The following is a 26,283-nucleotide window of genomic DNA, read 5'->3' as shown; positions in this document are numbered from 1 at the left end:
TGACTCCAGTTCGTCGTTGTAACCGATTTGAGTGGGCAAATGCTCACATTTGCTGCCATTTGGCATGTTGGAGAGGTGTTCTCTTCACGGATGATGCGAAGGAGATGTGTTGCACTGCATGAGGCAAATGGTGGTCACACCAGATACTGACTGGTATCCCCCCCCCCAATAAAACAAAACTGCACCTTTCAGAGTGGCCTTTTATTGTGGGCAGTCTAAGGCACACCTGTGCACTAATCATGGTGTCTAATCAGCATCTTGGTATGGCACACCTGTGAGGTGGGATGGATTATCTCAGCAAAGGAGAAGTGCTCAATATCACAGATTTAGACTGGTTTGTGAACAGTATTTGAGGGAAATGGTGATATTGTGTATGTGGAAAAAGTTTTAGATCGTTGAGTTAATCTCATACAAAATGGGAGCAAAACCAAAAGTGTTGCGTTTATATTTTTGTTGAGTATATTAACAAATATAAAGGAAAATATGGGACTCGCTACACTTTTTTAGGGTGCTGTTGACAAAACTCAACAAATGATTCTTGAAGAGAACTACAATTCTTGAAGTGAATTACATGAGGAACAATGTTGTCAAAGTAACTTTGAAAAGTTACTTTTTTAGTTACTTTTTTAGTTGCTTTATACAGTTACTTTATGCAGTTACTTCATTAGCAGCTTTATGCAATTACTTTAATAGAAGCTGCCGAAAACTTGCAACTAATAAGTAATGTAACTAATAAGGTAACTAGTAATCTAACTTGGTTACTTTTAAGCTTGAGCAATCAGCAAAGTAACTAATCAGCAAAGTAACTAAAAGTTACTTTTCTGAGTACTAAATCTTAAAAATCATCAAGTTAGATTACAAATTACTTTATTAATTACATTCAGCAGCTGCCGACAATTTACAAAGTAACTAATGAAGTAACTATATAAAGTAACTGTAAAATATAACTGTATAAAGTAACTAATGAAGTAACTTTTCAAAGTTACTTTGGCAACACTGGTGAGGAAAACCATATTAATAAATAAATTTAGCATGACAGGACAAATATTAAGCTAAATGAACGCGTATAAAACACACATGGAATTATTTAATGTGATACCGTGATCGTAGAGGTTCCAAGATTGTCTCGGCACTGCTGTTACCAAGGTTGTTTGGTTCTGAGATCTTTACCTTACAAAGTATTTCAGGCGACAAACAAAGCCAAGAGTTAAGTCCTGACTGAATTACATGGACAAAATGGTAAATAGACTGCATTCATATAGCGCTTTTCCATCTATATCAGAAGTGCAAAAGACTTTACATTAATGCCTCATTTTGAATTGAATTGAATTTATTTATTTATCCGGCACACAACTGAGCAACAACAAAGGCAATAACAGAACATAAAAAAACAACGTACGAAAACCCGTGTGGCCGAAAGGGTGAAGGCAGAAGCAAAGCTTATAAGCAGCCTCCCCTTATACCATTAAAAATAAAGAATGTATATATACATATACACACACATACATACAGTATATACATATACATACATATATACATATACATACAAACCTACACATATGGTCATAATAACTGTACAAGAAAAGAGAGAGAGAAAAAAAAAAGAAAAAGTACATAAACAATTTAACTTAATCACAAAATTTCAAAACACAACCAAACAAGTAAGAGTGAACAGTGACAAAATATAAACCTAATCCTTCAACCTATAATGGGTAAATATATTCTTTTTGTAAAGCCTTTTAAAACCAACCAATGTACCAAGTATTTTAATATTATCAGGACAATTATTCCAAATATTAACACCCCTGACGGAAACACAATGATTTTTAACAATAGTATGGATCTTCAATTTCTCAAATAATAATGTTCCTCTCAAACAGTAGCTGGAGTCTCTCATTTTAAACAGATTCTGGACATGTAGAGGCAAAAGCTTATTATTAACTTATGAATCTGTATTGTAATATAATCAATCAATCAATCAATCAATCAATCAATTTTTTTATATAGCGCCAAATCACAACAAACAGTTGCCCCAAGGCGCTTTATATTTTCATATATATAATCAACCAAGTCCCAGAATTTTAAAATTTGCAGACAAGCGAATAACGAATTTGTTGGCTCTCGATATGGTTTATTACTGATAGTTCTTATAGCTTTCTTTTGCAACAGTATTAGTTCTGTATGTATTTCCCCAAACCTCGACACAATATGTCATATATGGGACAAGTAATGCATGATATAAAGTGGTCAATGCATGTTGGGTGAGGAAGTCCTGGGCTTTGTGCAGAACTGCAATGGCTTTTGACATTTTAGTTTTAACATAGTTAATATGTGTTTTCCAGCTTAATCTATCATCAATATGAACACCAAGAAATTTTGTATCTGTTACAATTTCAATATCATGTAGTAATAGTTTTTTACTTAAATTCCTGGTCTTATTCCCAAATATCATACACTTAGTTTTACCAAAATGGAGCGATAATTTATTTAAATCAAACCATTTTTTACATTTATGTAATTCGTTCTCCATCTTGTCCGGGAGCTGTCCCAAATGATCCCCACTACAAAACACAGTTGAATCATCCGCAAATAAAATACAACTTACATACTTAGAAACCAAACAAATATCATTAATATACAAAAGGAACAACAGTGGCCCAAGGACTGAACCCTGGGGCACCCCACAAGTAATCTTCTAAAACTCATAATTTGTCCCACCAAAGTGGACACACTGATACCTACTGTCTAAGTAGCTCGCTATCCAGTCATGTGCCAATCCCCTGATACCATACTTCTGTAATTTGTCCAATAGCAAGGTATGATCTATAGTATCAAATGCTTTCTGTAAATCAAAAAAAAAAAAACCCCTACAATATATTGTTTATTTTCAATCGCGTTGGTAATTTGTTCAACGAAATCCATCACAGCCAACGAAGTAGTGTGATTCTTTCTAAAACCATATTGCTGCCCGTTAAGGATATGATGTTTAGTTAAAAAATCGTTTAACCTAATTTCAAATACCTTTTCCAGAATTTTGGAAAATTGTGGTAAGAGGGAGATTGGCCTATAATTGCAAAACACATGCTTGTCACCAGATTTGAACAATGGGATCACTTTAGCTATTTTCATTTTGAAAGGAAATTTCCCAGTCATTAATGACAAATTACAGATATATGTTAAAGGCTTAATAATGCAATCAATAATATTTTTTAACCAAAAACATATCAAAACGGTCACTATCAGTTGATTTTTTCACTTTAAGTTTGTGAACTATATCAATAATTTCTTTTTCATCCGTTCCTCTAATAAACATTGAATCACAAACTGTTTCTATTGTTTTGTTGTAATTCAAGGAGCACGTTTTGGAATTGAATTTGCTACGTTTTTACCCATGTTAACAAAATAACCATTAAAATGATCTGCAATAGCTTTGTTTTCTTTAACAATTGTGTCAGTATTTGCATAAAAATAGGCAGAATATTCTTTGACATCTTTTTTCTTATTTATGATTTCATTTAACAACCTCCAAGTACCCTTTATATTCATTTTATTTTTTCCAATAAATCACTATAATACTGCTTTTTACATGATCGCATAATGTAAGTTAGTTTGTTTTTATATGACTTATATCTTATCTCAGCTTCAATTGTTCTAGATTTTAAAAACTGCTTATAGAAAAAATGTTTCTTTTTACATGCATTCAGAAGTCCCTTAGTGATCCAAGGTTTATCTTTGCTTAGCTTTTTTCCATTTTTTTAACACACAAGGGCAATGTCTGTCATATAAATTAGAAATAATAGAAATGAATAATTCGTAAGATTGATCAACATCCTCAACGTAAATGTCACTCCAGTTTTGCTGTCTTAAATCCATCCTAAGCTTTTCCATAGTTTCCTTTGTTATTTTCCTTGTGAAGTTTGTAATGTTAATATGGTCAATTTTATCAACTAATGAATTGAAAACAACAAAAACAGGCAGATGATCACTGATATCACTAATGAGAAGTCCACCCATTATGTTTCCCGTAGTAATGTTTGTCAATATATTATCAATAAGTGTTGATGAATTCCTAGTTATCCTAGTTGGATAAGTAATTACTGGATACGGAATTAATAAATTAATCTATGTGTGATTGACAATGAGGATTGAGGAAATCCATATTGAAGTCTCCACAGATAAACAAAAGCTTATTATTTTTATAGGTGTTATACATATCTGTCAATTTATCCACAAAAATATTTGTATTTGATCTAGGAGCTCTGTAAATACAACTTATGATTATGTTTTTTGATTTTACACATTTAATTTCCACTGAGACACATTCCATAACATTATCAAAGAAAAAGACATATTACTGACAATTTCACACTGATAACTAGAACTGATGTAAAGTGCCACGCGACCGCCCCTTTTATTCATCCTATTTATAAAAAAAAGATCATAACCATTGAGCCGGACCATGTCCATGTGCTCATCCCTCAACCATGTCTCTGTAACCGTAATGACAGAAAAGGGGTTATTGACACTTTTTAAACAATCCTGAATTTTGGACAAATTCATAGGAAGACTTCTACTATTAAAATGTATAATGGAGAAAGAACCATTTATCATGGAACAGTCCTTAAGTTGTTCCTCTGTAAAGTAACTGCAGTGGTGAGTAGTGTTTTTGAGAAAAAAAACAATCCGGATCTATATTGTAATCAATGCTATGAGATTTGTGTTCAGAGTAATCAAACACTTTTAGATCAAGCTCCTGTGCAGAAGGAGCTTGATCTAATTGATTTTCACACACATACTGATGTCAATGTGCTGCCATGTAAGGTGCTCATGACACACCGGGAGCAACTTGAGATTAAGGACGTTGCCGAAAGGTCCTTAGTGATTTTCCAACCATACATTGGTTTGAACCAAAAATACTCTGGTCTCAAGCCCACTGCTTAACAACTAGATCATCACCTCCCCTGGAATTTAAAGACAAGTGGCTGTGTTTTAGTCAGCCCACTCTCACGTTTTTTTTTTTTCATGTTCCCGTCACGAAATGAGTCAAATTTTTGTGAAAGGGTTTTTTTTTTAAATCATTATTACTAATCCTACTCCTACCCCCAACCCTAACCTTAACCATAATCTAATACTACTCCTTCCCCCCACTCTAACCATAAGAGCTAGTTCAAAAATAATGAAGCCAAAGTGTGACATAACCATCAAAATTTAAAAGTGGTCTTTTTTGTGAAATGTTATCATTTTAGGTATGGTTATATATCAGAGTTTCAATTTGGTCTCGGTATTGGTCTCGGTTCAGTCATTGCTAGAAATTATCAGTGCATATATACTATAATGTGCTAGAGCGTAATGCTTGCAATAACAATTGGAGGAATCTTCTTTAGTCTGCAGAAAGTCCCAAAAATAGGCTTGGTGTGTATTTGAAGTGAATCAGACCATAGATATACAGTATTTGTTTGTCAGAGGGCCAAGGGCAGAGCTCTGGCCCGCTCCCTTTTTTAAAGAAAGTTGGTTAAACAGCCACCAAAATTACATTAAATTACAAGGATCACATTTAATGAATGAGAAATGGACAAAAGTGGGCACAAACAGGTGTTATTTTGTGTGTGTGTTTTTTTTTATTATTACCTCAGCCAATGGAGTTGGAGGAGGTTATGTTATCTCCCCTGTTTGTTTGTTTGTCTGTTTGTTTGCTTGTGAAAAACATGGAGCCTACAATTTTTCATATATTGTTATGAGATTTTTACTGGATATTCATATCCTGAAGACAAGAACTGATTAAATTTTCAAGGTCAAAGTCAGGAAAAATCTTGGAAAAATCCCTATCTTCAAAAAATATCAAATTTCTTTCATATTTGACAGCACTTTGTAGGATGGCATCCTGTATCGACTGACAAAGTTTGATCCGGATCTGATCCAGATTACAGATTTTGTGGTAATTTAAATTTAACATTGAAAACCCCATTTAATGTATATTTTACATTATATCTTAATCAAATGTGCCCCAATAACTCTCATATTTGAAAGCGAGGTGCAGACTGGAACTCATTATCACATGACAAAGTCTGATCCAGATCCGATCTCGATCTGGATTGTGGATTTTCTGGACATTTGAATTTAATATTGAAAAGTCCATTTGATGTACATTTTGCATTATACCTCAATTAAAAGTACCTCCATCACTCTCATTTGTGACAATGAGGTGCAAACGGGCACTCTCAATTAATAGACTAAGTTTGATCCAGATCTGATCCATATGGCGGATTTAGCGAATAACATTGAAAAGCCCTTTTGATCTATATTTTTGATTATATTTCAGCTTATGAAAATCCACTTCTAGCAGGACTTTGACCTTGAAATTTTTTTCCCAAGGTCAAAATTTGTGTAATTGGAAACTAGTGTTGTGGAGGTTTGCGCTCTACGACCGCAGTGCTCTAGCTTGTACTGAAATCAGGCATTGTATTGAAATCAGTATTCTGCCAAACATAAAATTGGCCCTGGGCACTCTGATGGGCGAACGCATTACTTATGAAACACTTTTGAAATGTGCTGTCACGTCGCAGGTAAACAAGTAAACCGTGATTAAGTTGCTGGATATCAGCTCCGTTTGATGTTTCACAGACAGAACACGAACAAATCCGTTACTCATGTGACCAAACCCAATGTGTGTTTTCTAGTGATGTCATTTCAAATATTACTGCAAAAACTAATGACGGTTTGTTATTGAAACTGAAAAATGGTTATTGGCATGCATATTGCTTTTGATTTATCAACCAGGCAAAGTTAACTTGACCTTTAATTATGACAGTTTGGTACAATTTCACACATCCGGCAGCACATAAAGTTGTCAGCTGTGACAACACCATCCTACCTGGTTGGTGCACCAATACTTTGAAAGAATTTTGAGAACCAATGAATGCAAATTAATAGCAGGTGAAAAACATAAGTAGCCTCTTTATCCGAGCCCATCTCTGTGTGTGTGTGTGTATACACGTGCACCAAGAGGCAAGAACAAAATGTTGCATAGCCATCAATATTCCTGCATTGCCTCATATCGCTGAGTCTCAGAGGAAAGGCTCAATGTCAGCCTGCTCATAATCAGGAGCCTTGAGTGAGTGTGCGCTGGGGAGAGCATGGGCGCGAGGAATTACGGCCCTGAGGATTTGGTGTAGCTTTGCAACATAAACACACCCAGACATGGACTTTAGTCCCCAAGGGCCTCGAAGTAAAACCAGTCTGTGCAGATTTGCTGAGGATAATAATTCTCCTCTCTGCTCTTCTTTGCACCTGTTCTCTAATTGTCAGCACTACGATCTTATTATTCACACCACTTTCTCCCTTTTGCCTCATCTTGGCTCCACTCTTGCACATTTAGTATCTGACAACATGTAGACTCACTACTCTGTTGCAATTTCTGTTGAAATATTTTCAGTATATTAGCCTACCTTTTGTAAAATTTTGGAATAACTGTTCTGATAGCATTAAATTATCTTGTACTTTAGTTGACTTAAAAAGACTTTATAAAAACAATATAATTACATATTATGGTATGAAGAATTAGGTTAACTGAGTTTGTTAGTGGTTTTTTTGATTGTGCGTTGTGCACTATTGCTTGTTTTGTTGAGTTGAGCTATTTTAGTTCACTGATTAATCTATATTGTCTGTGCTTGTTCTTTTCTTTTTTGTTATTTGTTGTTATGAGTATATATATATATATATATAGAGGCAGAGTTCAGATGCAAACCCAGTATCTCCAAAACCATAAATTTTTCGTTGAGGCCAACATGTACTTGGCTGTCAAGGGGACCATCAGTGTGCAAAATATGAAAGAATTTGAACAAACTGTTTTCATTTTATTGATGAAAGTCTGTGAAATCTCCATTTTCAACTGCATTTTTCTCCATTAAAAAAGTACTTACTGGGTATATACGAGGTCTATTAGAAAAGTATCCGACCTTATTATTTTTTTCAAAAACCATATGGATTTGAATCACGTGTGATTACATCAGACATGCTTGAACCCTCGTGGGCATGCGAGAGTTTTTTCACGCCTGTCGGTTACATCATTCGCCTGTGGGCAGTCTTTGAGTGAGGAGTCGTCCACCCGCTCGTTGATTTTTTTCATTGTTTAGGAATGGCTCAGAGACTGTTGCTTTGTTTGATAAAAACTTTTTCAAAACTGTAAGGCACAACTGAGTGGACACCATTCAATAAATTCAGCTGGTTTTCGGTAAAAATTTTAACGGCTGATGAGAGATTTTGGTCTGGTAGTGTCGCTTTAAGGACGGTCCACGGCGCCTGACGGCGATCTGCGCTTCGAGGCGGCAGCGTCTCGCCGTTTCAAGTTGAAAACTTCCACATTTCAGGCTCTGTTGACGCAGTAAGTCGTCAGAGAACAGAGAACTTTCAGAAGAAGTCAGCATGAGGAGTTTATTCGGACATTCCATTGTTAACGGTCATTTTGTAATGAAAGAACGTGCGGGCAGAGTCGCATGTCGGGCTGGACCCGACCGCGGGGGGTCGCGGCAGGAAAAACACCTCCGTTGGAAATCTTAACGGGCAAGTTGGAACATGCCCAAGCTGTTAAACAATTTCTCAGTTACTCACTTGTTGAAAGCCATTAAAAGCCGCCTGAATTCTACAAATGGTTTTCAACACAGATGTGTTTTTCCTGTCGCAGCGCGCGCAGATTTGCGTACGTCTTTCATTAAAAAAATGTCCTTAAACAGTGGAATGTCCGCATAAATTCCTCATGCTGGCCTCTTCTGAATCTTCTCTGTTCTCTCACGATGTCCTGGGTGAATTAAGCCTTAAATTAGGATGTTTTCAGCTCGAAACAGGCCGACGACAGCGCCTGGAAGCGCTGCAGGACGTCCCGCTCCGTGGGAAGTCCTTACACCGACAGAAACACCCCATAATCTCTCATCAGCCGTTAAACTTTTCACAGAAAACCAGCTTAATTTCTCGAATAGTGTCCACTCGGATATTCCTCACAGGTCCAGAAAAAATTTTGATAAAGCAACGCGCGCCGTCTCGAGCAGCGTGTGAAACAAAGGAATTCAGCCGAGAGGGCGGGACCACATCTCACTCAAGGCCTGCCCACAGGGAAATGACGTCACCGACACGCGTGAAAAAACTCACGCATGCGCACGAGGGTTCAAGCATGATTGGTGTAATTGCATGTCATTCAAATCCATATAGTTAAAAAAAAAATAAAAGGGTCGGTTTATTATCTAAGAGACCTCGTATATACGAGGTCTGTCAATAAAGTATAGGTCCTTTTTATTTTTTTTAAGAACTATATGGATTTCATTCATATGTTTTTACGTCAGACATGCTTGAACCCTCGTGCGCATGCGTGAGTTTTTCCACGCCTGTCGGTGACGTCATTCGCCTGTGAGCACTCCTTGTGGGAGGAGTCGTCCAGTCCCTCGTCGGAATTCCTTTTTCTGAGAAGTTGCTGAGAGACTGGCGCTTTGTTTGATCAAAATTTTCTGACAGAGAAGTTTCAGAAGAAGTCGGTTTCAGCATTTTATCCGGATATTCCACTGTTAAAGGAGATTTTTTTAATGAAAGACGTGCGGACGGGTCCGCGCGTCGGGACGCAGCCGCTGCGATGCTCCGCCACAGGAAAAACACCTCTGTTGAACGCCTTAAGGACAAGTTGGAACATGTCCTGCCTGTTAAACAATTTCTCATATACTCACTCCACTGAAAGCCATCAAAAGCCGCCTGGATTTTACAAATGGTTATCAACACGGAGGTGTTTTTCCTGTGCCGCCGCACCGCGTCGGCTGCGTCCCGACGCGCGGATCCGTCCGCACGTCTTTCATTAAAAAAATCTCCTTTAACAGTGGAATATCCAGATAAAATGCTGAAACCGACTTCTTCTGAAACTTCTCTGTTCTCTCACGACGTCCTGGATCAATAGAGCCTGAAATGTGGAGGTTTTCAGCTTGAACAGGCTGACGACGGCGGCTGAGAGCGCTGAGCGACGTCTCGCACCGTGGGAAGTCCTTAAAGCGACAGAATCACCTCAAAATCTCTCATCAGCCTTTAAAATTTTCACTGAAAACCAGCTTAATTTTTCGAACCGTGTCCACTTCGATGTGTCTCACAGGTTTAGAAAAAATTTTGATCAAACAAAGCGCCAGTCTCTCAGCAACTTCTCAGACAAAGGAATTCCGACGAGGGGCTGGACGACTCCTCCCACAAGGAGTGCTCACAGGTGAATGACGTCACCGACAGGCGTGGAAAAACTCACGCATGCGCACGAGGGTTCAAGCATGTCTGACGTAAAAACATATGAATGAAATCCATATAGTTTTTGAAAAAAATGAAAAGGACCGTTACTTTATTGACAGACCTCGTATATATATATATATATATATATATATATATACATACACCCAGTAAGTACTTTATATATATATATATATATATATATATATATATATATATATACATACACCCAGTAAGTACTTTATATATATATATATATATATATATATATATATATATATATATATATATATATATATATATATAAATGCAATTACATTTTTTCCACAAATCTGATTGGTTAATCGTGTGAGATTTCAGACCATAAAATATTGAGTAGACTGACAAAATAGTTGACCGTTTCACATTTGATGTATAAACTCTATGCCCTAACTGCGTTGCTGCGCATGTGTCAATAATGGCGCTATCATCTGACAGTGACAGAAACTAGCGCAACGATGATGATGCTGAAATGTCTGGATTTAACTGGATTGATTGATGGATTTACTGTAGATTTAACTCAATGCAGCTGACGAGATGGAGAAATCTGTGGGTCTGTACACAGAATTTCCAGTTTGTTGCGACGGTAAGCTTTGACGAGCCGACCACAACCTTTCACAATGATTCGCCGACTGAATTACTTACAGAAAAATAAACTGTGCAAATGATGGAATTGGATTAAAATGGGAATAACCCTGTTGTGTCTGACGTTCATGCTGGATTAAGGTCGCAAATATTCATTTTACTGGCGACGTGTTAGCATGAACGTCCGCAAATCATCAGACATAACAGGGTTATTTCCTAAATATGTGTGTATATAGTAAATGGTAAAAGGGGTGGGTGTTTATAAGCTTTTACTTTTGACTACACCCTTACCGCGGCACATAACTGGGAAACTTTTGTCTTTGTTTTACGAGATTTTTTGTTAAGTATGTGTGTGCGCTGAATAAATAAATTCATTCATATATATATATATATATATATATATATATATATATATATATATATACATATATATACTCAACAAAAATATAAACGCAACACTTTTGGTTTTGCTCCCATTTTGTATGAGATGAACTCAAAGATCTAAAACTTTTTCCACATACACAATATCACCATTTCCCTCAAATATTGTTCACAAACCAGTCGAAATCTGTGATAGTGAGCACTTCTCCTTTGCTGAGATAATCCATCCCACCTCACAGGTGTGCCATACCAAGATGCTGATTAGACACCATGATTAGTGCACAGGTGTGCCTTAGACTGCCCACAATAAAAGGCCACTCTGAAAGGTGCAGTTTTGTTTTATTGGGGGGGGGGGGGGGGGATACCAGTCAGTATCTGGTGTGACCACCATTTGCCTCATGCAGTGCAACACATCTCCTTCGCATCATCCGTGAAGAGAACAACTCTCCAACGTGCCAAACACCAGCAAATGTGAGCATTTGCCCACTCAAGTCGGTTACGACGACGAACTGGAGTCAGGTCGAGACCCCGATGAGGACGACGAGCATGCAGATGAGCTTCCCTGAGACGGTTTCTGACAGTTTGTGCAGAAATTCTTTGGTTATGCAAACCGACTGTTCCAGCAGCTGTCCGAGTGGCTGGTCTCAGACGATCTTGGAGGTGAACATGCTGGATGTGAAGGTCCTGGGCTGGTGTGGTTACACGTGGTCTGCGGTTGTGAGGCTGGTTGGATGTACTGCCAAATTCTCTGAAACGCCTTTGGAGATGGCTTATGGTAGAGACATGAACATTCAATACACGAGCAACAGCTCTGGTTGACATTCCTGCTGTCAGCATGCCAATTGCACGCTCCCTCAAATCTTGCCACATCTGTGGCATTGTGCTGTGTGATAAAACTGCACCTTTCAGAGTGGCCTTTTATTGTGGGCAGTCTAAGGCACACCTGTGCACTAATCATGGTGTCTAATCAGCATCTTGATATGGCACACCTGTGAGGTGGGATGGATTATCTCAGCAAAGGAGAAGTGCTCACTATCACAGATTTCGACTGGTTTGTGAACAATATTTGAGGGAAATGGTGATATTGTGTATGTGGAAAAAGTTTTAGATCTTTGAGTTCATCTCATACAAAATGGGAGCCAAACCAAAAGTGTTGCGTGTATATATATATATATATATATATATATATATATATATATATATATATACATAGGCTCTTGCATTTTTTTTAAGTTATTGGTAGCTGATGTGAGTATGATGGCGTATGATGAGTAATACTGTGCCGTTTATCCCTGCATGTCTGCTGGCTTCCTCAGCTGAGAGCAGCGTGGTATCCTCTAATAATGGAGTGGCCTTTATCAGGGAACAAGAGATATCCTTTAACAGCTCAATGTGTAGTGAGTGCTGGAGTACACAGACACACACACACATACACACACACAGCTGCTTGCAAGCATAGCCACCAGGATCAATCTTGAATGCATTGGAGTGAGTTGCCAGTACCAAATAACATCTCTTTAGGCTTCAGACAAACACGAGGATGGCTAAGTAACCTTCTCTGCATACAAGCTCCCAGCTTTACAGAGCACTAATTATTTTTTTCCCCTTCTAAGTGCGCTGACATTTCCCCACGCCGTAGTACAGATGTATTACAAAAACATACAGTGTATAAACGTGCCAACAAGTACGCTACTCGCACATTTTAATTTCCCCAGACTTACTCTTCCTCTCCCCTTTCTCTATCTGTATGTGCCTTGTGAATATTAATTTTAAAAAATAAACCAGAAAGTCTTTCCATGGTGGCCATGAGAGGCCATAGCACTTTTATAATAAAGACAACACTTGTAAATGCAGAAGAACACCAGCATCAATGACACAACTGGTAGTTGCATCAAAAAATGTCTTGCAAATTAAAAAAACACAACACAAACAAGTATTCCATAGAGTACATGGACCAATACTACGAGGTCTGTCAATAAAGTATAGGTCCTTTTTATTTTTTTCAAAAACTATATGGATTTCATTCATATGTTTTTACGTCAGACATGCTTGAACCCTCGTGCGCATGCGTGAGTTTTTCCACGCCTGTCAGTGACGTCATTCGCCTGTGAGCACTCCTTGTGGGAGGAGTCGTCCAGCCCCTCGTCGGAATTCCTTTGTCTGAGTAGTTGCTGAGAGACTGGCGCTTTGTTTGATCAAAATTTTTTCTAAACCTGTGAGGCACATCGAAGTGGACACGGTTCGAAAAATTAAGCTGGTTTTCGGTGAAAATTTTAACGGCTGATGAGAGATTTTGAGGTGATACTGTCGCTTTAAGGACTTCCCACGGTGCGAGACGTCGCGCAGCGCTCTCAGGCGCCGTCGTCAGCCTGTTTCAAGCTGAAAACCTCCACATTTCAGGCTCTATTGATCCAGGGCGTCGTGAGAGAACAGAGAAGTTTCAGAAGAAGTCGGTTTCAGCATTTTATCCGGATATTCCACTGTTAAAGGAGATTTTTTTAATGAAAGACATGCGGACGGATTGCAGTGTCGGCTCGCAGCTGGTGCGACGCTCCGCCACAGGAAAAACACCTCTGTTGGAAGCCTTAAGGACAAGTTGGAACATGTCCAGCTGTTAAACAATTTCTCATATACTCACTCCACTGAAAGCCATCAAAAGCCGCCTGGATTTTACAAATGGTTATCAACACAGAGGTGTTTTTCCTGTGCCGCCGCACCGCGCCGGCTGCGTCCCAACGCGTGGACCCGTCCGCACGTCTTTCATTAAAAAAATCTCCTTTAACAGTGGAATATCCGGATAAAATGCTGAAACCAACTTCTTCTGAAACTTCTCTGTTCTCTCACGACGTCCTGGATCAATAGAGCCTGAAATGTGGAGGTTTTCAGCTTGAAACAGGCTGACGACGGTGCCTGGGACCGCTGCGCGACGTCCCGCTCCGTGGGAAGTCCTTAAAGCGACAGTATCACCTCAAAATCTCTCATCAGCCGTTAAAATTTTCACCGAAAACCAGCTTAATTTTTCGAACCATGTCCACTTCGATGTGCCTTACAGGTTTAGAAAAAATTTTGATCAAACAAAGCGCCAGTCTCTCAGCAACTTCTCAGACAAAGGAATTCTGACTAGGGGCTGGACGACTCCTCCCACAAGGAGTGCTCACAGGCGAATGATGTCACCGACAGGCGTGGAAAAACTCACGCATGCGCACGAGGGTTCAAGCATGTCTGACGTAAAAACATATGAATGAAATCCATATAGTTTTTGAAAAAAATAAAAAGGACCTATACTTTATTGACAGCCCTCGTATGCACCAATACCAACAGGTGTGCTGCATGCAATTTTGCATGCACACAGCAAAGTTCCACAACACAACAGACGCACACACAGCACAGAGACAGCCAGACCTTTCAGGGCATCACAGCACTCCATCATCTTAACCTCTACCTGGTTGGTCAAGCTAAGTAAGATTTATTTATTACATCTGCTAAGGATGTGATGAAATCATCAGCGTTTATTTATTTGTCTGTGTGTTAGGATTGCGTTAAAACTACTGCCTGGATTTTGACAAAGTTTTCACCACAGGTACATATTAGGCCATGGAAGAATCCATTAAATTTTGGAGGTGATCCAGATTCTGGATCGAGATTTCACTTTATATAGACTTTGAAGGATGCTGCGTTTATACATAGGCAAGACGCATTACGAATGTCATATTTGCACCATTCTTGGCACATTGCTAACATTCTTGTGACTTAACGCATCTGAATAGGTTTCTTAATACTGTGTGTTGGTGCGTGATAGTCATGATTTTCGTGCAGCATGTTTTTGGCTGTCAAAAAATCTTCCACGAATGTCACGCACCACCCTCATTTCGTCTCATGTCGTGGAGGTCACAAGTGAGCGTGTTGATCCGTCTTGATTAGTGGTGATCCTTAATAGAGCGTGACAGTGTTCTTCTCCGACGTGCGCACAATTAAACCCTACTGCACCGCATTCAGTTTCAATGCTGCAGTATTCTGAAGAAGGACAGTGACGCGAAGTCGGCGAAAAGTCTTGTTCCAGTGCTCATCAGCATGCTCCTGTAGGTGTTCCACCTGCTGCATGTTTGGGAAAACGAGCGAGACGAGAGCCATGTGGAGCCACACATCTGGCTCTCTCCAGATAACAGCAACATGTGCCATTAATCGTAACGCATGGTAACAGGTTGCAGCAGTTCCTGAGGACACCTGATGCCTCTGCAGCAAATCATCACATTCGTGATCAGCGGCCAAGAATGTATACTTTGTGGCATTCATGACTTGCCGTTGTTATTTGTAAATGCAGCATTACATTAAAATAACTACTTCACGGATTCTTACCAAATTTGCACCACAGAAAGATATTAGGGCATGGAAGATTCCACTGAATTTTGGAGGTGATCCGGATCCAGATTCTGGATCAAGATTTCACTTTGTATAGGCTTTGACAGATTGCATTGTGTTGTGGAATCCAGATCCAGGTACTTCCATTGTGTTGTGGAGCTTTGCAAAGCGTGTTGGTTTGGGTGCGTAGTGCGAATTTGCAACAAACACATTATCATTTTAAATTGTTGCATGCTGTTTGTGTTCTCTGTAAATTCAAGCTTTTTCTTAATTTGCAAGACAATTTTTGATGCAGCTACCAGTGCTAGAATTGATGCATGCTTTTTGTTTCTATGTGTTTTCTGTATTTGTTTGTGTATTCTGGCTTCTCTTAGCCAGCATATCAGTGGCGGCGCCAGGAAATTTTTGTTGGAGGAGCTGAGGGGGTGCTGGGGTAAAAGTTGGAGGGGCTCCACAAAATGTTGTCGAAATGAACAATATATAGTAAATTGCTTTATAAATACCAAGGTATATGTTTTTTAGTCACCCGTGCTCCTCTAAAATGTGGTATCAATGCACACACACCACTTAGAATGACTGCAAGTTCAGTAAACTTGCACATAGGTATAAATAAAGATAAGTGAAGTTTTAAGAGTGGCCGTAATAAATATTTATTTATTTATTTTAGTATGGAGTTAAATTTGTCTCATTAATACTTGCAAATGCACAGAGGGTGATTTACAAATACCTTTTCATTTGAACACGTGCTTTGTGATCCACAAACAATATTTCTGATTGGTAACTTGTGTGTGGGTTTTTACAAATAAATGTTTATTTGCAAAACTGAAAATTCTGTTTTTGAAGGGTGATTCAGCATTGGTGGCTCACCGAACACACATTCCTCACTTTCCTCAGTTACGCAATATTGAGACATTCTCAGTACAAAACTGCAGTTGAAATCCACAAATATGTCAGTCGCTATTCACATTATTGGCAGCTGAGGGGATGCTTGGTGGCTCATTATTGGGTGGGCTTAAGCCCCCCCCCAAGCTCCTCCTTGGTGCCGCCACTGCACCATATTTTGTTTGCATATACATACACACTGTATTTGCACAGCACTGCTGTTTTTAAAAACCTCTTCAACATTTGGCTATAACTCACTGTAACACCATTGAAGTTTGTCTCATTCATCACGTCCAGCACCAACTTTCCGACTTCATGATCATCCACGGTGAAGTTGTGATGGATGTCTTTTCGTTGTTTGATCCGGAGCAGTTCCCTCACTCGGGTCAAGGTCTTAGCAATCACCCAGATGCCGTCGTAGGCAAAGCCGTGAAACTTGCTGGCCTCCACACCTTTCTGCTGCAGCTCTTGGCTGTATTCCCTTTCATATTCTTTTGGGGTCTGACAGATGCATAAAAGGAGATAGAAGATAATGACATGACTAACTGCTGAATCTTGCAACCCCAATTCCACAGGAGAAGCTGCTTCACTTGTTTGGAAAAAAGAAGTCCTTAAAAATACAGAAAATACACATTCTTTGAGAAATGTTGTATCTAAAAAAAATTAAATGGTACAATTACAAGCCATTCATTTTAATAAATATGGTTTTTACTTCCATCTTGCTTTGGTATAAGCCATCTTTGGGTAGGGTAGGTCATATAGTATACACCCTGAGGCCCATTGATATCACTACAACTAAATCTACAACTTACCCGAGATGGAGTGTGCACCAGGAGTGTAGTATGTGGAGTGCTACAAGGGAGTTGCCTTGGTCCACTAAATGATTTACCATATATTTTTCATAAAGCTAGTATAGTGATGTATGCAGATGACTCAACCATTTATACATCAGCACGCTCACACAGTGATTTAGAAGCTGCTTTAAATATTAAACTGTACAAGGTAGTTGACTGGGTAACATCCAATATGCTAGTGTTAAATACAGTAAAGACTAACTGCATGATTATTGGCCCCAGTCGTGTTATTATGAAAAACCCTGCATTAAACATTAAAATTAATAATGTGAGAATAAATCAAGTACATGAGACTAAGCTGCTGGGTGTAATGGTAGACTCAAAATTATCATGGAAAAAACATGGGCAGGGGTATATTGTTTATGAGAAGACATGCAAGGTTTTAAGTTGTAAAACATTGAATTATTCTATTAAAGCATTATTATTAGTATACCTGGACTATTGCCCAGCAGTTTGGTCAAATGCCTCCAGAGAAATGATAAATAAATTACAGATTATTCAAAATAGGGATGCTCGTATAGCACTTAAGCGCAGTTATAGGACTAGCATCATTACACTGCAGTAGAGAAGCTTGAATCTTTGACTGGACTGGGTTGCTTGACGCGAGGATGTTTCGCTTCAAATCGCAGAAGTTTCCTCAGCTAAAATTCTTGCTCTGGTGGTCTGACTTCTGTCTGACTCTTGTAGAGACGAAGCAAGAATTTTAGCTGAGGAAGCTTCTGCGATTTGAAGCAAAACGTCCTCGCGTCAAGCAACCCAGTCCAGTCGAAGATTCAAGCTTCTCTACTATGGAAACGACCTGGACAACTGAGAGCCTACACAGAATCATTACAATGCATAAAAATTTAAACTGGCTGTTAGTTAAAGACAGACTTTTATCATTTTTACCAGAAAGATTATTGTCACTAAGTTACCTTGTATTTTGTTTAGGAATTTTTCTTTCAGTTCAGAAAAACATAGATACATAATTAGACATACTGTGGTGGGAAACTTTGTGCTACCTGTAGCCAGGACTAATGCCATAAACAAAAAAAAACAAAAAAAAAAACTGTCATATTCAGGGGTATGAAGGAATGGAATTTATTACCAGACTGCATTAAATTAACTTCAAATGAATGTTTTTTAAGGAACGTCTAAGGCTGGATCTGTTGGTATGACAAGCATTCTGGATTTGACCTATGATCATGGATAGACATGTTTTTTGTGTATATAGACTAACCATGTGTGATGATTAATTTAATTTGATTGGAATATTTTTTCCTCTTTTTTTATATATTTATATATATTTTTGAATGCATTTTGATTTGTGTTTGTAAATTGTGTGGACCCCAGGAAGAGTAGCTGCTAATGGAGATCCAAATAAATAAATAAATAAATGGGACGCCAGTTCACAGGTGTTTCCCAGCCACCCTCAGTCCCCATTTACAGCTGGGTGGACTGGGACAATACAAATTAAGTGTCTTGACAGATAGCTTAACAGGGAGTAAAACTCAGGTCTACATATTGACTGCCCAAAGTCTATACCACTGAGCAACCTGCTGTGCTTGAATCATGGTCAAGGGCACTCTACAAATGTAAGTTTTTTGACATTGTGTTAAATTTCTTTGTAACAACACATACATTCTTCTGTAGGACAATGGAGGCAGTCACTCACTCTTCCAGAGATCCCCTTGGTCTGTCGAGAGCTAAGCGGCTCAAAGTCCACACTGATGTATCCCTCCATGGCGGTCAGCAGCTTCTTGGTGGTACAGTTGGTGGTGTTGGCCTGCTCCCACCAGTTGCCTTGGTACCAGCCGGGGATAACCCACTGGTACTTACTGCCAAACATGTTCAGGTTGTAGGCCTAAGGAGTAACAGAAAAGGAAGTTGTGCACATACTGTATTCCAAACCAGAGAGAAAATAATATTCGGTGTAGCTAGATTTGTCCAAATTTACATATGTTTTTGCATGATATAAAATGTGGACTGAGGACTTACGCAACAGAAGACTTTCGAGGCCAAGTTCTCATCAAACTGGCCAATGATGATTCTCACATCATTATCCTGTATAAAACAAGAACATGTACAGATGGATGTAAAAACAAAAACTACTGTGCAGGGTGAATTGTGGATCTCATTTGTTGCATTACTTAGCTGTAATGCTCCAGTGTTTAGTGCAGACTGTGCACAATTTTGTTCTGCACTTAACTTCCCAACTTTAATGTTGCAATACACAGTTGACATTTTTAAGAATGGATGTCTACTTTTGTACACCCTGGAACTGCAACTCAGCCAAGTAAAACTATTAGGAAAAGAGCTTCAACTCTTGTTGAAATGATCCCATTTCTCACCCTTCCATAGCAACAGACTTTGTTAACAAATGGACAGATTCAGAAATATTGCAAGTACAGTATTTTCATCACCATGTCATCAGCAGCTACAAATATGTGGGATTCAGTAATAAACCAGCGGCAGAGAGGCTAAGGCAATATCAAGTTGCAAAGTGTCGATCCATAACAACAGAGACATTAGTGTCAGCAAGCAGAATTGCCTGTCGTGCCACCCGGGCTGCATAGCTCTACTTTACATGGGGATTCGAGCACACGGCCTAGTGATGGCTCTGTAAATAATGCAGAAAGCTCAGGAGTCGGAAGTCTGTCATTTAATGAAGACACGCATAAAGTACAAACACAAGCATGGGTGTGATCCAATGGGATCATCACAAACAAAAAGATCCAAAATAGTGCCTGAAGTGTCACCCAGTAATACTAACCATCAGATCAGTGGCAGCTAGCCCATAGGGGGCGCTCGGGCGCCACCCTCCCAGATGTAGAGGGGAAAAATGATAAAATATAAGTAAGTCCCTTCGGCTGCTCCCTTGTTTGCACTCGGGGTCGCCACAGCAAATCCAAGGTGGATCTGCATGTTGAATTGGCACAGGTTTTATGCCGGATGCCCTTCCTGACGCAACTCCACATTACATGGAGAAATGTGGCAGGGGTGGGATTTGAACCCGGAACCTTCTGCACTGAAACCAAGCACATTAACCACTTGGCCACCACCCCTGCTAAAAATGATAAAATATATATATATTTAAAAAGTATTATCAATGTCAGTTTTACTTAATAGTATGTGCCTACATGTAATCTGAATTATTAAAACAACATTTCCACCAAGTGACTCTCATTCAACAGTGCATTTCCACTGACAGAAGCACAGAATGTATCATTTCTCTTCTTGGGCGCTCACTCATCTGCCCCTTGAAATATGTAGCGAAATGACCAATTGTGTTTGTTGCTAAGGAAGATAATAAATATTTGGCCAATCAGCATCACCAAATTTAATATCTTGTGGGCGAGAGAATTGGTGCCCATGAACCAATTGTGTGTGGTTGCTAAGGAAATATAATAAATATTTGGCCAATCAGCATCGCCAAATTTAATGGCTTGGGTCGCCCGTGGATTTATCAAAGTGCTGCTGTCTTTGGCGGAAACAAAAACCCCACCGACGTTTAGGTTATATTTATTTGTTTGTCTCTGTGTTTTTTGCTGGAGTAAGTTGAAGAACTTTGGGACTTTACGATGCTGCTCCTCCTGGCCGTTATGTTTTCAGCTCAGGTGAGCTGAAAAGCTGTTAGGATTTACTCCCTGATGCCGCTCCTGGTGTGGAAATGAGGATGAAAATTTAAGATAAAACGAATGAATGATGTTTGTTTGTTTGTTTTAGGGGGTCAAAGCTGTGAGTTTTACTGGTACAGCGGACCAATATAAGGGTTAGGGGAGGCCGGGGCTGTTTCTAACAGTGTTCAAAAGCTGCAGCCATATTGGCATTTTGGTCATAAAATATTGGAGTAGTTCCAACTTCATTTCAGTTTACATGCATTAAGGATCAGCCCACAGAAGTGAAAAATTCTTTGGAGTATTCCACGGTCTAAAACTAATTATTTGCTCAGTTTTTAAAAAAACCTAAAATAGGTTTTAAAGGTTTTGATGTTATTAGTTAGCCAAATTATTTAACCCTCTGGGGTCTGAGGGCATTTTTTTGGACAGTTCACTCGCCTGGCATAAATGTTTTATTATTGCTGTTAACAGCTCTCCCTGCATCCCACAATCAAGTTTTATGTCTCTTTTTTTTCAGGACAACCTGTGCTTTCAGAATATATATGTTTTTGTTGTGTTTTATAAGTGTAATAAAGGTTTACAATCAAAAATGGGCAAGGAAAAAATAAAGCGAAAAATAATTTTCCACACACATTTATACAAAACACACAGCAAACTATAATAAACAACTGTTTTGACACTTTGTAAAGGTAATTTGAGGTCGTGCGTTTTGTTGTCCATTGATATGGTAAAGAGTGCTTTACGCAGAGAAAGCAACAGAGTTATCCAGTAACATTCACATGCAAAGTAGTGGAGCAATCCTGATAGTTACACACTCGTTGTTTGAGCATGTGAGATTGTCATCAGACGCTCTCCGTGTGCTCCTGCTTTCACTGATCGCTGTGTGTAATGGTGCAGGGCACACTGAGTATGTACTAATAGTATCTACCCATTGGAGCACCCGGAGGCTATTCAAACAGGCCAACTAGTAACACATCACTCCTGAAAATGATCTTTGGCTTTTCACGTGAGGTGAATCTGCCCTACGATTGGATTTTGTAAAACCATGTGACGGTGAACCAGTTCCGATTGGACACTCACATTGCGCACGTCATCATACAGCTTCTATGAGGAGTACAAAGATGGCCGATGGCTGGCTCGAAAGTCTGCGGAGTTAACTTTTCAGCAAAAAAAAAAAAAAAAGTAAGTTTCTATCTCATATCATTAAAAAGTTATTTATAATTTAGTAAAGCTTGGTCTTAGCCGTTGTATACGATGGCGTCGGCCCCAGAGGGTTAATTTAAGATATTCTAGCTTCTTTATTTTGTCTCCATTCCACTCAGTAATATTCATGCAAATTATTACCTTAATTTTAACTTAATTTTCTCTCTCTTTCTCTCTCTCCCTCTCTTTTTTGGAAGGTGGTATGAACATTGTCATATGTACATAATGTTCTTTTGTCAATTAAGGAATTTTTCCATATTTTGCAAGAGTCTAAATTAAAATTTGGTGATATTTTTGCATTCTGTTCAGGGGGCGTCACTGTGAAACCCAGGAAGTGTTTTGCTGAAGATGATGGCAGTGCATTACAGTGTACTATGTGTGTAATTGGTGTCAAATGGTGAAATGTTCCTTGCTCAAGAACTTGAGTGTTGTATTGTATTTGATACTGTTCCTTTCCAAAGTATAATGAGGCCTAATATAGCTGTAAATTGATAACTTTATCTGTGAAACTGCTGATTTTGAGAAGGACATGAAATGATTATTGTGGAATTGTAGTAATTTTCCGACTGTTCATTTGCATGCCTGTACTGGACTAGGAAAGGAAATCTATTGTCACACCAGCCCCACCATGCTGCCACTCCTAACCATGTTTCAATTAATTTACATCTTGCTGTCAAAGATCATGATGATGTATGCTGTACAGACAAATTTACTAATTTACTGACACTGGTAGTTCAACACCTATTCCACTGAGCTACCAGCTCTGCAGAAGGCAACATGGCTGTCTAAATTACAAGGGCCTGGTTTCATAAAGCAGACTAATCTTCTTTAGTTGAATAAACACACTTAGTTGACTAATTTTTTGATGTTAGTCATTGCACAAAGCACTTAGTCACCTAAAGTTTTGCATTACCCGACTAAAGTTTTTAGCCTGGTACAGAGAAGGCTAATATTATTTTAGCAGACCAAAAAACTAAAGTGTCTTACCTCAAAAAACAGAAGCTATATCATGTACCACCACTTGATGGAACACTCAAGAGCACTCCTACGTCACTCATATTCCTACAAAAGGAATACGCTTTTGCCCATGGTTGTAGCAGATGACGACTGTTGTGTTTGTGACAGTTTTCACATTAGCCACCGGGTGTTGCTGTTGCACTGAGCAGCATTGTGTGCACAAAATGCTTGACAGAAATGTAGAAGAAGAAACTGAAGAGTGAAACTGCTAGGCTAAGTGCTAATCATGTCATTCTGCAGTTCGTATGGGTTTGTAAATATTAATAAAGCCAGTTAATGAAACAAAGGCTGGATAGTTCATGACAATGACCAACCCGGAAGTAAACAAAACTGTCGCGCATTGGAGCCATCTCTTGGTAACGCCACGCACAAGGCCGTTATGCCTGTGAAAACCGTCGATGTACGTAAGCCGGCCAAATACAACCCCTGGCAAAAATTATGGAATCACCGACCTCGGAGGATGTTCATTCAGTTGTTTAATTTTGTAGAAAAAAAGCAGATCACAGACATGACACAAAACTAAAGTCATTTCAAATGGCAACTTTCTGGCTTTAAGAAACACTATAAGAAATCAAGAAAAAAAGATTGTGGCAGTCAGTAACAGTTACTTTTTTAGACCAAGCAGAGGGAAAAAAATATGGACTCACTCAATTCTGAGGAATAAATTATGGAATCACCCTGTAAATTTTCATCCCCAAAACTAACACCTGCATCATATCAGATCTGCTCGTTAGTCTGCATCTAAAAAGGAGTGAACACACCTTGGAGAGCTGTTGCACCAAGTGGACTGACATGAATCATGGCTCCAACACGAGAGATGTCAAATGAAACAAAGGGGGGGGGGGGGTTTTGGACTCTTAAAAGAGAGTAAATCATCACGCAATGTTGCAAAAGATGTTGGTTGTTCACAGTCAGCTGTGTCTAAACTCTGGACCAAATACAAACAACATGGGAAGGTTGTTAAAGGCAAACATACTGGTAGACCAAAGAAGACATCAAAGCGTCAAGACAGAAAACTTAAAGCAATATGTCTCAAAAATTGAAAAATGTACAACAAAACAAATGAGGAACAAATGGGAGGAAACTGGAGTCAACGACTGTGACCGAACTGTAAGAAACCGCCTAAAGGAAATGGGGTTTACATACAGAAAAGCTAAACGAAAGCCATCATTAACACCTAAACAGAAAAAAAAACAAGGTTACAATGGGCTAAGGAAAAGCAATTGTGGACTGTGGATGACTGGATTAAAGTCATATTCAGTGATGAATCTCGAATCTGCATTGGGCAAGGTGATGATGCTGGAACTTTTGTTTGGTGCCGTTCCAATGAGATTTATAAAGATGACTGACTGAAGAGAACATGTAAATTTCCAGTCATTGATGATATGGGGCTGCATGTCAGGTAAAGGCACTGGGGAGATGGCTGTCATTACATCATCAATAAATGCACAAGTTTATGTTGATATTTTGGACAATTGAAAGGATGTTTGGGGATGATGAAATCATTTTTCAAGATGATAATGCATCTTGCCATAGAGCAAAAACTGCAAAAACATTCCTTGCAAAAAGACACATAGGGTCAATGTCAATGAGCAGATCTGATTTGATGCAGGTGTTTTGTTTTAAAAATGCAAACAAAGGAAACAGAACACAGATACAAAAAATATAAAAATAAACTATTGACAATAATTAGGAAACAAAAAAAAGATTATTATAGTGAACAATTAAATAAGAATAAAGATAATATGAGGGCAACATGGGGAATTATAAAAAGTGTGATTGAAAGTGATGGAGCGAAAGCAACTTTTCCAAATTACTTTGTCAAAGAAAATAAAGAGATATATGACATAAAAGAAGTGGCAAATGGGTTTAATGATTATTTTTCAAATGTAGGATCAAGTCTGGTGGGAAATAAACCAATAGTAGAAGATACATTACATACACTTGTAAATACGGTCAATAGTATTTTCCTGGACAATGTGGAAAAAGATGAAATAAGAAATATTGTAAAAAACTGTGTAAGCAAAAGATCAACTGACCATGAAGATTTAGACATGATGACTGTAAAAAGTATAATAGAAACTGTTATTGAACCATTTACTTATATTTGCAATCTGTCTCTGTCAACAGGGATTTTTCCAGATGAAATGAAAATTGCCAAGGTAGTCCCATTATATAAAAATGGAGACAAACATAAATTCTCTAATTACAGGCCAGTATCATTGCTTCCACAGTTTTCTAAAATTATGGAAAAAGTTTTTGTGACAAGGTTGGATAAATTCACTGAGAAACATCATATTTTAAATAATGCTCAGTATGGATTCAGAACAAAACATTCGACAGCTATGGCAATTATGGAATTAATAGAGAAAATATCAACAACAATAGAAAATAAGGATTATTTTGTAAGTATTTTTATTGACTTGAAAAAAGCTTTTGATGTTATTGACCACTCAAGATTGCTTCACAAGTGACACCAATATGGAATAAGAGGTATTGCACATCAGTGGGTAAAAAGCTACTTAGAAAACAGAAAACAGTTTGTTCAGATAATAATATCAAATCAGAATTGTGTAATATTGCATATGGAGTACCACAAGGATCAGTACTTGGACCCAAACTGTTTATTTTGTATATCAATGATTTTGTGAATGTATCTAATGTGCTTGGTAGCATTTTATTTGCTGATGATACAACGCTGTTTTATTCTGGATCAGATATACAGGAAGTAGCACAAGTGATAAAAACAGAATTGGAAAAGGTTAAGCATTGGTTTGATATAAACAGACTGTCACTAAATATTAATAAGACAAATTTCATATTGTTTAATGACAGAGCAAAAAAAAAAAACATGTCATTACAAATAGATGGAATGGATATACAAAGGGTAAAAGAAATGAAATTTTTAGGAGTCATAATTGATGAAGATCTTACATGGAAGTCACACATAAATTACATAAAAGGAAAAATAGCGAAAGCCATTGCTGTTTTGCATAAAGTAAAATATTCATTAAATAGTTATGGTTTATTAACATTGTACAATTCATTGATTTTCCCATATTTAACTTATTGTGTAGAAATCTGGGGATCAACATATACAACTTATATACAACCTTTGTTTA

The 26,283-nt window shown here is 38.3% G+C and overlaps 1 protein-coding gene across 1 annotated transcript in view; it reads right to left on the bottom strand.

Annotated features, from left to right (window-relative positions):
• The window catches only part of gabbr2 (gamma-aminobutyric acid (GABA) B receptor, 2), a 488,893-nt gene that overhangs the window by 184,687 nt on the left and 277,923 nt on the right, over positions 1-26,283 (bottom strand). Inside the window, 3 exon segments of the mRNA XM_034160116.1 lie at positions 16,747-16,989; positions 18,997-19,185; positions 19,320-19,385. Coding sequence (XP_034016007.1) covers positions 16,747-16,989; positions 18,997-19,185; positions 19,320-19,385 — 498 coding nt within the window.

Source organism: Thalassophryne amazonica, chromosome 20, assembly GCF_902500255.1.
Source record: "Thalassophryne amazonica chromosome 20, fThaAma1.1, whole genome shotgun sequence".
Lineage (NCBI taxonomy): Eukaryota > Metazoa > Chordata > Actinopteri > Batrachoidiformes > Batrachoididae > Thalassophryne > Thalassophryne amazonica.
The sequence above is the reverse complement of the archived record's forward strand: the minus strand, read 5'-3'. Positions and strand labels throughout refer to the sequence as shown.